General features: G+C 36.1%; 1 protein-coding gene across 1 annotated transcript; it reads left to right on the top strand.

The window, feature by feature from the left end:
* Positions 1-6797: 6797 nt before the first annotated feature.
* LOC104590302 (bZIP transcription factor 17) lies at positions 6798-11773 on the top strand. The gene is made up of 2 exons (XM_010248916.2): positions 6798-8801; positions 11101-11773. Exons 1-2 carry the CDS (start codon positions 6911-6913, stop codon positions 11556-11558), a joined length of 2349 nt encoding a protein of 782 aa, XP_010247218.1. The 5' UTR covers positions 6798-6910; the 3' UTR covers positions 11559-11773.
* The last annotated feature ends 956 nt before the right edge of the window (positions 11774-12729 follow it).

The following is a 12729-nucleotide window of genomic DNA, read 5'->3' on the forward strand; positions in this document are numbered from 1 at the left end:
TTTTTTAAGAGTCCTAGTGCCATAACGACTCTTCCCATATTCTTCCCAAAGGTTTTCGGGAGCCGAATACTAGAGTCCTAATATTAGGATTCCTCTAGTTCAACTAGGATTCTCCCATATTCATCCCAATGTTACCTAGGACTTATATAGGAGCCCTAGTGTCATTGAGCCAAAGTCTTAGTTTGACAAGGACTCCTAACTAGAGTCTTGATTTGAGTTAATTACTTAGTAGTGACATAGGGTGTTGATTTCTTTTTGGACATTTACAGAACTGTAAAACCATTCATAAACACTTAACATGTAGAGTTTCATAGCCGTAGTTTATTAGTAATTGTTGTCAAAGTGGCTGATTACAATTACTAAAGTAGAAATTCTACCTATGTCCATTTTGATATAAAGAAGATGATAACAGCATTAAATACTTTAAACTTTTAGTCTTCAACAACAAAAAGTCATAAGAAAGTTAGTTGGATCAAGAATTGGAATTAAACTAGACATTTAATTGAAAATAAATTTTGAAGCACTCCATGTTTCAAGGCTACTTACTTGATCTAAAAAAATTCGACGTGCAAGGAAGCTTGCTTGATTTAAAGAATTTCAACTACATTCATCTTGGGCATCTCTCCTCATTAACCAACCAACTTTTATCTCTTCTCATTAAATCATCATTAATCTCTCTTCTCTTTTTCATTAACTCCTTTGAGTATTTCTCCTCATTAATTATTCCATTAACTCTTTCCTCCAATAACTCACTCCACTAATTCTCTTTCTCTCTCTCCTCTCAATTACTCCATTAAATTGCATAGAATTTATTTATTATTTCCCTTTTATTTTCTCTTTTCCTTTTTCCCTTTTTATTCAATTTTCTCTCATTCCCTCATTAGTCTAATAAACCAAAAGCAATTTGCTTAGAGGTGATCATTTCAGTCCGTCCCAAGCCTAGGTCTGCATTAGGTCCACAGATTTCAAGGCCGGCATGGGCTCCACCTAGCTCGTAACAAAATAAATTATGATATTTAATAAAATATCATAAATACTTAGATATTTAATAAAATATGATTCTCTCATTCCCTCATTAATCTCTTCTCTTTTCCTTTTTCCTTTTTTTATTATGATATTTAATTAAATATCATAAATAGTTAAATCACCTAAAAATAATGTGTGAGAGAGAGAGAAATAGGGAATTCTAAGACAAATATCCCACCCCTTCCATGATTAATCTATTTTGGCATATTTCTATAGGTCTTCCATTATTAGCATACTGTATTCCAAAGAAAGAGAGGATTTTACTCTCATCCAAATTCCATTCATTTGTTTCATATTCAAATCATGTTTAATTGGTTAATTGTTAGAAAATTATAATTTGAAATCTAATAACTAAAATTAATAAAAAGTACTAACATTAATAAAACATTAAATTTTAGCAAGTTTTATTAGCTAGCAACTATTAGAAATTAAGAAATTAATAAAAGCTAGTAGTTCTTAAATTAAAAACTAAAATACATTTGAATTCTATTTAAAAATAATTAATATTAATAATAAAAAGTAAAAAAGAATATTATAAGTAACAAAATAAACAATTTGCATTTCATATAAAAATTATAAAATTAATTAAAATAATAAAACTAATAATGGCCTAATTAGAAATGCCATAAGACTCCTACTTAGGAATGATCATTTATAACTTAGTCCAACTAGGCTTGACCTCCAAATTTTTTGGTTCAAGTAACTATTTTCTTTTAAGTTAGATCTACTCAGATTTGTACCAAGCCACACATAATGCATGCAACAGGGTTATAAACAAATCAAATTCATATCGGATCCAATTGCATCTACATCCGATTTGATTATGAAATCTCTAGATTCACATTTGCATCCGATTATTATGTTAGATTTTGGATTGGATGTGGATTTAATCCACAACCATCTTATTGTGTTTAAAATGACCAAAATGTTAAAAAGATTTTAAAAACTAATTATTTTTAAAGCGTATATGTATACTAAATGTATATAAATGTAAAATCTTAAATTTATCAATTATGAACAATATAATTATACATAATATCTATATGTATACATAATTATACTACATATATACATAAAATAATAATTTTTATTAGACTTGGCCATTAGTCGGATGAAATGGAGTTAAATCTGCATCCGATTTGACTATTAACCGGATGTAATATCTAACATCCAAATCCAAGATAATTGAATTTGGAGTCGAATAAGGTATTGGACTTTGAGAGTCCATTGATATCTCTAGTGGACAGGGCCCAAGCTAAGTAACCCCTAAGCTCGCACGGACAAGCCTATCCCTATCCTAGGCCTAGACAAATATTATTACGCTTAGGGTGGGTTCGGGCTAGGCCAAGGAACCTTAAAAATTGTTAATACACTATCAAAATCTGGTCTAAGATCTTTTATTTATTTATTTGGTTCATTAGGCTACACAAATGGGGGTGAGCCATTGCCTATAGCTCATTCAGTTTCAATATTAATATTTTTTATCTAAAAATAGTTAAAAACAAAAAAAAAAAGAGCATGCATGGGTTATATTTGGTTTGGTTTAGTCTAAACATGAATGTCACATTACTCTTGGGGTGCAACTTAGGGGGTTGGGTTGGGTTGAGGGTTAACCAAAACCCAACTCGAAGTTTTAAACCTCAAGCTTGGGCTTAGATTAATTTAATTATGACTACAATCTAATTTTTTATATTTATTAATATTTAAGTAGTATTTAAAAAAAATATATTATTTAATCATTAATAAAGTAAAATAAATAAAATAGAACACTAATAGATAATTACTAAATTAATTTTGTAACAAATTACTAAAATAAATATTAATTATTTTAAACAACATTGCATTCCTTCCTTATAATAGTTATTAGCTTTTGTTGTTTCACTTTCCCTTGACTAATCCTATGCATCGCAACGGTCCCCACTAGTAATATTACAAAACCACATATACTTTAAAACTCATATAACTTGTAATCAAGTGTTAATTGCAGCTAGATTGACTTAAGAAGCATAAAAAAAGAAGTTGTAATATTTACTTTATCTTGTTGTGTTTCTCCCTTGTCCTTCTTCTAATATGGGTATTATTTGCAAACAGACACAAAAAAATGAGTTGCAAATTAACCTTTATTTATTTTTGGTGTCGGAAGTGTATTAATACTTTTTTCATCTTCATCTTCATTTGATTGTGCATATTTTCCCAAGAGTAGAGTTTGGTTGGCCAATTGAAAAAGATATGGACATTATTGACAATTTTTAACCTTGGTTTTTTCTATTCACTAGCAAAAATAAAAATTGTCAACATGTAAGAATCGAGTTTGTTGCTGGAGTAACACAATTTAGCTCCACTTTCCCCATGAAATTTTATTGAAGCTTTTCTCCAATTCCTATGGCATTATCACTTGTGTACGTACCAGCTGAATTTTTTGCTCTTTAATTATGATGGTTTAAATCGTTGCCGGCAACAATTTCACATGACATTATCATAGCGAGTGATCACAAAGTTTTTTTTATGGAAATCTTACATGGCAATTTCTTCTTTGTGCCCTGGGTTGTTCATTACATCTCATCTTAAAAATCAAAGAGTAATGTTGTTTCTTTTATTTATACTTTTCGGAAGGCCAACAAACTTGCTGACTCTTTAGCTAATATAGATACTGAGGAGGTATTTGTAATGTTTATAAATAGAATTTGCAAAAAGTTGACTCAATCTACGAACCCGACCCGATCCAACTCAGAACATACAAGAGGGTTAGGGTCTCATATATATTTAGTTACCTGAATGTGAGAATGTTCCGACCTAACCTGACTTAAAAAAAAATTGACCTGATTGATATATCTAATTGGAATTATTTATGTATTGTTAGAAGTTTCCACTCTTTAGTCTTTACTTTTCATCATTTACTCTTTTGAATTGTTGAATATTCAAGTTTTTTATTTTATGTTTGGAATTTTAAAGTTAATTCCTTTAATTTTGACATTTTCATGTATTTTTTTTTTAATTTCGGTTATTTTTAGGGATGACCCAAATTGACCATGGATCAATCTTGACTCAAACATTTAGGGTCAGGGTATAACATCTGCCGGCCCGATCCAAAACCGACCTAAAGTGTCTTGACTCAACCGAACCCGACCCACACAACCCAATTGCCAAGTCTATCTATAAGCACCTTACTAAGCTACTGGGCAACACTTGTGAGAGTCAAAACGCTTTTGAAGATCGTCTTGGTTTCTCCAGATCAAGAATAAAATGGTAATTTTTTTCTTTTCTTTGTTCTTGTAAGGCGGATAGAGTTGAGATTGTGAGAGAGTGTTTTGTTTTGATAGCGGTTAATAAATTGTGACGGGTAGGGACGTAGGGTTGAGATTGTAACGGGTAGTCGGGTAGTATTTTGGGCTTAGGCCAATGCGGGGGCTGCCTTGTCTCTCATAGTTACACATATTTTCTTTTAATAACAGTTAATAAAATTTAAGGTGACCATCCCTCGGTAAAAAAAAAAACCTTTATTATTTTAATGGGATTAATAATCCTATAAAACATGCCAATAAAATTAGTTCAGTCGTGTAACTAGACATTTTGCTTGACACTTTGTCTAAACAGGTATATTTGATTCCTTTTGGAAAGTGTAAATACAAATTTTTACAGTATAAATACAAGGTTCAAAAATATTATATATATGATTTTACATTTAATATATTTATATTTGTCCTTTGCTTGTATTCCATGTAAAAAAAGCGTAAAATTTGCCTATAGGGTTTAAATGAATACCTGATTTAAAGAATTTACGCTATATTATTCAAATTTTGACAAATTCTCAACTCGAGCCTCCCCAAGTTGCAATTTTACTCAAGGATGGTTAGAAGTGAAGTTATTCTTAGATGAAAAATTTGTTTTGACATTTAATTCAATTTATTATATTTATGTAGGGATTTTTAAATAACAATTTTGGTTGCTGAACTGAATGAGTTATTACATTCCTTGAATAGTTATATAGTGAAATGTTTAGGTATAAAGAAATAACTCTCAAATGCCACTCAACAATTAAGGAGCTCGCAACCAATTTAATGACTTAGAGGTTGCTTGGGACCAATGCCTTTCATGACCGTTTCGTTTCTGTGCCATATCAGCAAATAAATGGAATCGGTAAAAAAAAGGCAATTGGTAGCCTTATTTGAAAAAAATAAAAAAAAATGTTTTTGTCAGAGGTTTATTGAAATTCTAAATTTTTGTTTCCTGAATTGCTTGAGTGATCTTGAAAATCACCCTGGTGATATGGCACATTGCAAATTGAAAAACCTGACAATTTTTTGAGATCTTACAGAACTGTCATTATAAATATATCATAATATTAAGCCAAATCACTTTAAATGCCCAATCATCTTGCATCTCATTTTTTTTTTGTATTTTTCAAAAAAACAGATAAAGCGAATCACTTGAGAATCAGGGCCCATTTGTGAAACGGAACGGTTGTAAAATGCACTGGGGGAAGCTTCATACACTTCCCCCAATGGTTGAGCGTTTATTCAATGTTCCATTGTTGTGGCGCCTAATTGTCTATAAACAATTTATCAAATACTTTTTTCGGTTGTAAAGACAAATCAAGTACAAAAGGTTATTTAATAAACAGAAGGTGTACAAAACACATACTTAATCGTCAAAAGACAAAGAAATAAAGTTAACAATTCATTCACTTCAGCTGTAAAATCTTTTATAAGAGTAGAAAGTAAGTGCCTGTTTGGGAGTGCTGAAGAACAATGGCTTTCAGCCTTTTAAGGTGAGCCTTACACAGACAGCTTATAAGTTATATTTGATGAAGATCAAGCGGCTCTCAGTCAATCATTTCGCTTCAGCCTCTTTGCAGGCCTGTTTGGGAAGGCTGACCTGAAACATTCAGCTAAATTGGTTCAACTTCTTTTAGATTCTTTGGATAAGCTTTCTAAAGAGGTTGAAGTAGTAGATAGTCCAAAAAATAGCTTAGTAATAGACAATTTGGTCTTCTTTTTCATTTTTCACCAAACATAGTTTAAAGGCCTATCCGTGTAGGAATAAGACTCAGCCCAAAAATCAAGAAACTGCTCCAATGGGCATCAATTAACTTGTTAAGCACATTTTAAAGCAGCTGAACCAATTTAACTGAATCTTCATCTCAGCCTTTCTGAACGGAACCTAAAACACGTTCCAACACCCCTACCAACTTGATCTGACCCACCATCCTATATGAGATGTGCGTATCAGATTCATTGGTCGGGTGTTGGAACGTAATTTGTTGGCAGGTGATCCGGATTCACCAAAAAACGGCCCAGAATTCTCTAGAGTCTAAAAAGTAGAAATGAATCCATATGCTGCACATGCCCTGTGCTAGCATTTGTTAGTGCATTTGATTTGAAGTTCTCACCTAAAAAAGCTTTGTTCAAACCCAAAAAAAAAATTGTTTTTAAAAACGATCCGATTTCTCTTTTCTTTGCCGTGGGTTCAAAGCTCCAATAAATAAAAACAACTAAATAGGGATTTCGTCAAGGATAATACGTTATCCATTTCGGTCCCCACCTGCAACAAATCGAACCAAAATGCGGTTTCTATCCCGGTTCAATTGAACCGGATCGTTGACTCCAGTCAGTCAATACATCAATTCACTCCGAAATTTCTTCGTTTGAGGACACCCGTGGCCCGTGGGCCCCCTCCAAATGGGCCTAGCAACGAAACGTGAAAGAAACTCATACAAAAGGCCCAGAGAAGTTTCCCGAAATATGCGACAAACGTTCCGCGCCTGCCACGTGTTCAAGCGGGTCTGAACGAGTCTTCGAGTTCATCTCGCCAATTTCCTCTGCAGTCTCCCCCTTTAAACTGACTCCATCCCTGATTCCCACTCTGAAACCCCAAAAACCTCAAAATGGCGTGTCTGGAACCTGCTCCGTGCGGTTCCCTCTCTGAAACTGACCCACCGAACCCTTATGCTTCCTCTGAATTTGATTCTGTGCCTCTTCCTACTTTCGATCCTGATTTCTTCTCCGATGATCTTACCTTGCCGGAGGATTTCCTCACCGATCTAGGGTTTGATGGAGACTTGGATTTCCTGGATGATATCGTTATTCCTCCCTCGGACGAGGATTTTACTTTGGAAGATGGCTCTATAGCCTTGTCCTTGGTGTCGGTTGATCCAGTCGCCGTCCCCTCATTGTCTCACGAGTCGAAAGCCGACGGATCGGGTGTCTCGTCTTCGTCTTCCCCGGATTCGGACGACCAGAGCTTGGATGTTGCTAGGATTTTGAGTTTTCCGTCGCCGGAGACGGGTAGTTGTGATCGGGAATTCTGTGAACCAGTATCTTCCGCGGATTCCGCTGGCTGTAGGTCAAGTGTGGCCGGGGAGAAGAGTTTGAATGCTTTGTCGCCAGATTCTGGTAGTTGCAACGGTGATCAGTCGGGATGCGCGACGTCCTCCCCCAATTCAGGTGACATTCGGGTAGATATCTTTGCCGATCAGAAGATTAAGTTGGAGGAGGTTGGCAACGTCTGTTTGGCGAAAAGGAAGAAAGATAAAGACGACGGGAACAGTAACCCTAAAAGCAGTAAGTTCCGCAGGTCGGAGGACTCAAAGACTCCTTACGTTTCAAATGCTCTTAGTGAAGAAGAGGAGAAAAGGAAAGCGAGGTTAATGAGGAACAGGGAAAGTGCCCAACTTTCTAGACAGAGGAAGAAGCATTACGTCGAAGAGTTGGAAGACAAGGTAAAGTCAATGCATTCTACTATTGCGGAATTAAATGGCAAGATTTCGTTTATCATGGCTGAGAATGCTAGCTTGCGCCAACAATTAGGCGGTGGTGCTGTCTGTCCGCCGCCGCCTCCGGGCATGTATCCTCATCCTGCGATGGCTCCCGTGCCTTATCCCTGGGTTCCTTGTTCACCTTATGCAGTGAGACCTCAAGGATCTCAAGTTCCTTTGGTTCCAATTCCGAAATTAAGACCGCAGCAACCGGTATCAGCGTCCAAGGCTAAGAAGTCTGAGAGTAAGAAGGCTGAGAATAAAACTAAGAAAGTTGCAAGTGTTAGTTTACTGGGTCTGCTGTTTTTCTTGTTTTTCTTTGGAGGGTTAGTTCCGTTTGTCAACGTTAGATTTGGAGGAAGCAAAGAAACGCATCCTACTGGGTTTGATTTTTCTAACAACTTCCAAGCTCATCCCCGAGGGAGGGTTTTGACAGTTAGAGGTTCTGCTAATGGGTCTGATAATAGAGTAGGAGTAGGCTTGTATGATGGGAAATCAGCTTTTGACAAGGTTGGTGATAGAAATGTTAATTGTAAGAGAGGTAGAGCTAGAGAGGCCGAATCAGAGATCAAACAAAATAAATGGGAATCACAACCTTTGCCTGGTTCAGGTAGCTCTGTGCATTTAGGAAATGCTAGCGAGCCTCTTGTTGCTTCACTCTATGTACCGAGAAATGATAAGCTAGTGAAGATTGATGGCAACTTGATAATTCATTCTGTTATGGCTAGTGAGAGAGCTATTGAATCTTCTCGCGCAGCAACTGGAACAAAGAGTGATAAAACATCTGGGCCTCTTGTGGGTGAATCTAAAGAAACTCGTCTAGCAATTGCGCGCAGTTTGGCTCCAGCACTTTCTCTTTCTAACCCTGGGAGGCACTCAGACAACGATCCACGCCTATACAGGAGCCTCAGTGAAAGGCAGAAAGCACTTGGTTCTGGTCCTGGAGATGCTTCCAAGAAAAACTCAAAGTCAGCTACATCTGATGGGTCATTGCAAGAATGGTTCCGTGAAGGCCTTGCAGGTAATTACTATAGCCGTCCATAAGACATTCTATATTGGCTAAGTGTGTGTTTAAATTGCTTAGTGTTTATGATTTCATGCAATATTCATGATTTTTTAAGTACTTTCTTGGTGGGTATTATCTCTAATCTGATCGGAGAGTACTATTGATAGGCTTAGGTGATAATGTAAATTGTAGTTTGTCCATCATCTGATCTAAGTAGGCCTCTGGTTCTTGTTTTTTTTTTTTTTTTCCCGATATATAATTGTACTATGCAGAAATTACATAAACAGTTCAACAAAAAGGGAGGAGTGTAACACTGACACTTTTCCTCCCCAAAAGATTTGACCTCCCTAGCCATCAAATGAGCCACCGTATTGTTCTTTCTATTTACATAACAAAAGGTTATAGAAACAAAGTTTGAAACACAAGGCAAAATATTATTGAGAATATCAAAACACTTCAAAGAAAAATTAGGGGAAGATCCTTTGAATCACCGACCCATGTACACGAGAGTCAGACTTTATCAAGATCCTGGAAAAACCTCTTTTCATAGCAAACAAAATATCTTTGTAGATAGCAAAAAATTCCACTTCCACAAGTCATCGCAAATCAGCGCAAATCAGCCATGGTCCTCCTGCTGCAGCAATAAAAATACCTTCATTAGAAAAACAAGTAAACCCAAATGAACCCAAAGAATCAGATGTCACACCTTGATCACAAAAGTCGAATACACAGTCTCCAGTAGGGGCTGGATTCGAACCAACATTACCTACCTTTGCCGGAAAGACAGAAATAAAAGATCTGGCTTTTTTAAACACCGACCAATCCACAGCTGCCTTACTGATTCTATCCATAACTAACCCCACATCTACTGTTGTACCTTAAATCAGACTATCATTTCTCATAATCCAAATATTATGACTAATAATTGAAGCCAAGACAAAAACTGAACCTGTTCAGCAACAGAAGAGCTTCTGACAGAACCAATTAGAACCATAAGCAACCCACTTGGTTTAGTAAATAACTAAATATGCATACACATAACAGAAGATATATGTATCATGGATTCATGGTATCAATATCACCTCTTAAGTGGATTAGCTCATTGGCAGCACACGTTCTCCATTCTGCTCTATCCTAAGGCCTTACATTTTGTTAAGAAGGAGAAAATAGAAATAGAAAGCAAAAGCTGAAGGAATTATGATTTAGACCAGCTTTCCATTTACTAAATCTCCAATGCAAGAAGCTGAGACGGAAAGTGGAACAACCATCTACAGAAGATATATGTATCATGGATTCATGGTATCAATATCACCTCTTAAGTGGATTAGCTCATTGGCAGCACACGTTCTCCATTCTGCTCTATCCTAAGGCCTTACATTTTGTTAAGAAGGAGAAAATAGAAATAGAAAGCAAAAGCTGAAGGAATTATGATTTAGACCAGCTTTCCATTTACTAAATCTCCAATGCAAGAAGCTGAGACGGAAAGTGGAACAACCATCTACTGATGACCTGTAATTGTTACCAAAGAATTTGGTTTAAAGGTTTCAACATTCCACTGCACAAATTCTTTAGCATTTCTCCTTAGGCTGTGTTTGGTTTGAAAGAAAAGGTTTTGTACAGGTTTCCCTCCCTTTTCTTTCAAACAAAACACATCATTAGAGTATTATGAAGGTGAAAGTGAAACCCATGATATGCATGTTTGCATCAGACAAACATTTCTATTTCTTTATGTCTGCTCATTAATGCATGTGTCTGTGTGAAGAAGAGGGTGGAAGGGGTGGGGGGTTGGTTTACTTAGAAAGCAGGTAGACAGATGTGTACATTCAGTCATTCAGTCGTATGTGTATTTCATGAGGGCATTATGCGTAGAAAGCCATCTCTCCTATTTGTGCTAATGCCACTATGAGCACATCCTTTTTTGAGATAAATAATGATATATGATATATCAATTAGCTAATGTCACTGTGAGCACATCCTTTCATCCTAAGGTCTTTCAGTGTATCTAATGGGTTAACTTTTTTTTTTTTTTTTTTTCTGCTAAAACTATTTGTGCTTCAGAATAATGCCTTTGAGGAGTTAGGTGAGCATTCGTTCCTTGCATCATTGTTGCTTTCCGAATTAAGTTTTAGGCTCGCTACCAAGGATTTCTGCTATCACACATGTTTTATAGTCAGGTTGTCTTAAGCACTTAAGCTTCACATAATTGTTGGAGTCACAAAGCTAAAATAGACTAAAACACATGGTTAAGATCTAAATGAAATTTTTTGGATTGTGGATGTCGGTAATCTGTACTTTCCGTTATTGTTTGGAGCAGGACCTATTTTAGGTACTGGAATGTGCACTGAAGTATTTCAGTTCAATGTGTCTCCCGATTCTGCCAACCCTGGTGCCATAATTCCAGCAGCTTCAGTTGCCAATATTTCAGAGGAACAGCCACCAGATTCTGCGAATCACAGCAAGAGGAAGAATAGAAGGATTCTCTACCCTTCACCTATTCCCCTTTCTGGATCTTCTGTCAACCAAACTGAAGAACATGATAGAAGGCCTTCAAAGAATGAGAGCTTCCAAGGCAACAAATCTGCTTCATCAATGGTTGTGTCCGTGCTGGTTGATCCTAGAGAAGCTAGTGATATCGAGGGTGATGGAGTAATCTCATCGAAGAAATCCTTGTCTCGGATTTTTGTTGTTGTGCTTGTGGACAGTGTCAAGTATGTGACATATTCATGCGTGGTACCTTTCAAAGGTTCTAATTCTCCTTTGGTAACTGCTTGAGGACAGTAGAATGGTGCCTCCTAATGAATGACATGCGACTCCTATATGTTTCAGTTTTGTATATAGAAAACAAATTACATGTAGTTTGAACTTTGAACTCCGAGAAATCAATTATCAGTGTTTTTAACTTGCATAATTTAAATTTACTTCCTCAATTATTTGTAGTCGAAAGTCGAAACACCAATAAAATCAATTTCCTGTGTTTCTAACTTGCATACTTTATTTCTTTCTTTCTGGCACCGGTCTACTAAGGCTGGAAAATTTGTTCATCTTATATATTTATAAAAGGGATAGGGGTGGTCTCCGATTTAATATATATATATATATATATATATCTGCCACCAGTTTTGGGTTCACAGTTTGACGGTCTGGTTTGAAAGAATAGTCGGTTTTGACAACAAAAATTGTAAGTTAAAAATTACAGAATCGTTCTGGTCACTGGTTTTCGGGTCGATGGTTTGAATCTAGTTCAAATGGATGATCCGTATTGATAACAAAAATTATAGGGAAAAAATTGAGTGTATGAGGTCCATTAAGTAATATCATACGTGTTATGTCATTTGAGTGCGTGATTCATATGACCTGAAAGTGAAACTGTTCTGACCATTGGTTTTTGGGTTAACGGTTCGATTGTCCGGTTTGAACGAAAGAACGACCCGTTCTGTCAACAAAAGATAAAAAATAAAAAATGGCCAAAAGCCATTGAACGGGTCGACGGTTCGACTGCTCGGGTCAATGGGTCATTGATCGATTCAATGGTTTTAGTTAGGGACCAGGATTGGGGTAAAACGGAATCAGTTGCCTCGATGATTCCCAATTAAAAAAAATAAAAAAGGGCAATTCAACCATCCGGTTCAACGGACGACCTGTTCTGACAACAAAAATTACAAGCAAAATATTGAGTGTGTGAGGTCCATTAAGCAGTATCATACATGTTATGTCATTCGAGTGCATGACTCATTCGAGTGGTTCGAACAGATGGTCCGTTTTGACAACAAAAATTTAAAAAATAAAAAAACAGCCAAAAACCATTGAACGGGTCAACGGGTCAACGGTTTGACCGCTGGGTCAATGGGTTGTTGACCGATTCAATGGTTTTTCCCAGGGATCGGGATTGGGATAAAATGGAATCGGTTGCCTGGACGGTTCCTAATTAAAAAAAAATGGTCAA

The sequence above is a fragment of the Nelumbo nucifera genome, chromosome 7, assembly GCF_055504915.1.
Source record: "Nelumbo nucifera cultivar China Antique chromosome 7, China Antique-T2T, whole genome shotgun sequence".
NCBI classification, from domain to species: Eukaryota; Viridiplantae; Streptophyta; class Magnoliopsida; order Proteales; family Nelumbonaceae; genus Nelumbo; species Nelumbo nucifera.

Excerpts from the sequence above, each read along its gene's own strand:
- LOC104590302 (XM_010248916.2), top strand. The coding sequence starts at position 6,911 with ATGGCGTGTCTGGAACCTGCTCCGTGCGGTTCCCTCTCTGAAACTGAC. Across the intron at positions 8,802-11,100 it reads GTTCCGTGAAGGCCTTGCAG|GACCTATTTTAGGTACTGGA; the intron begins GTAATTACTATA and ends TGTTTGGAGCAG.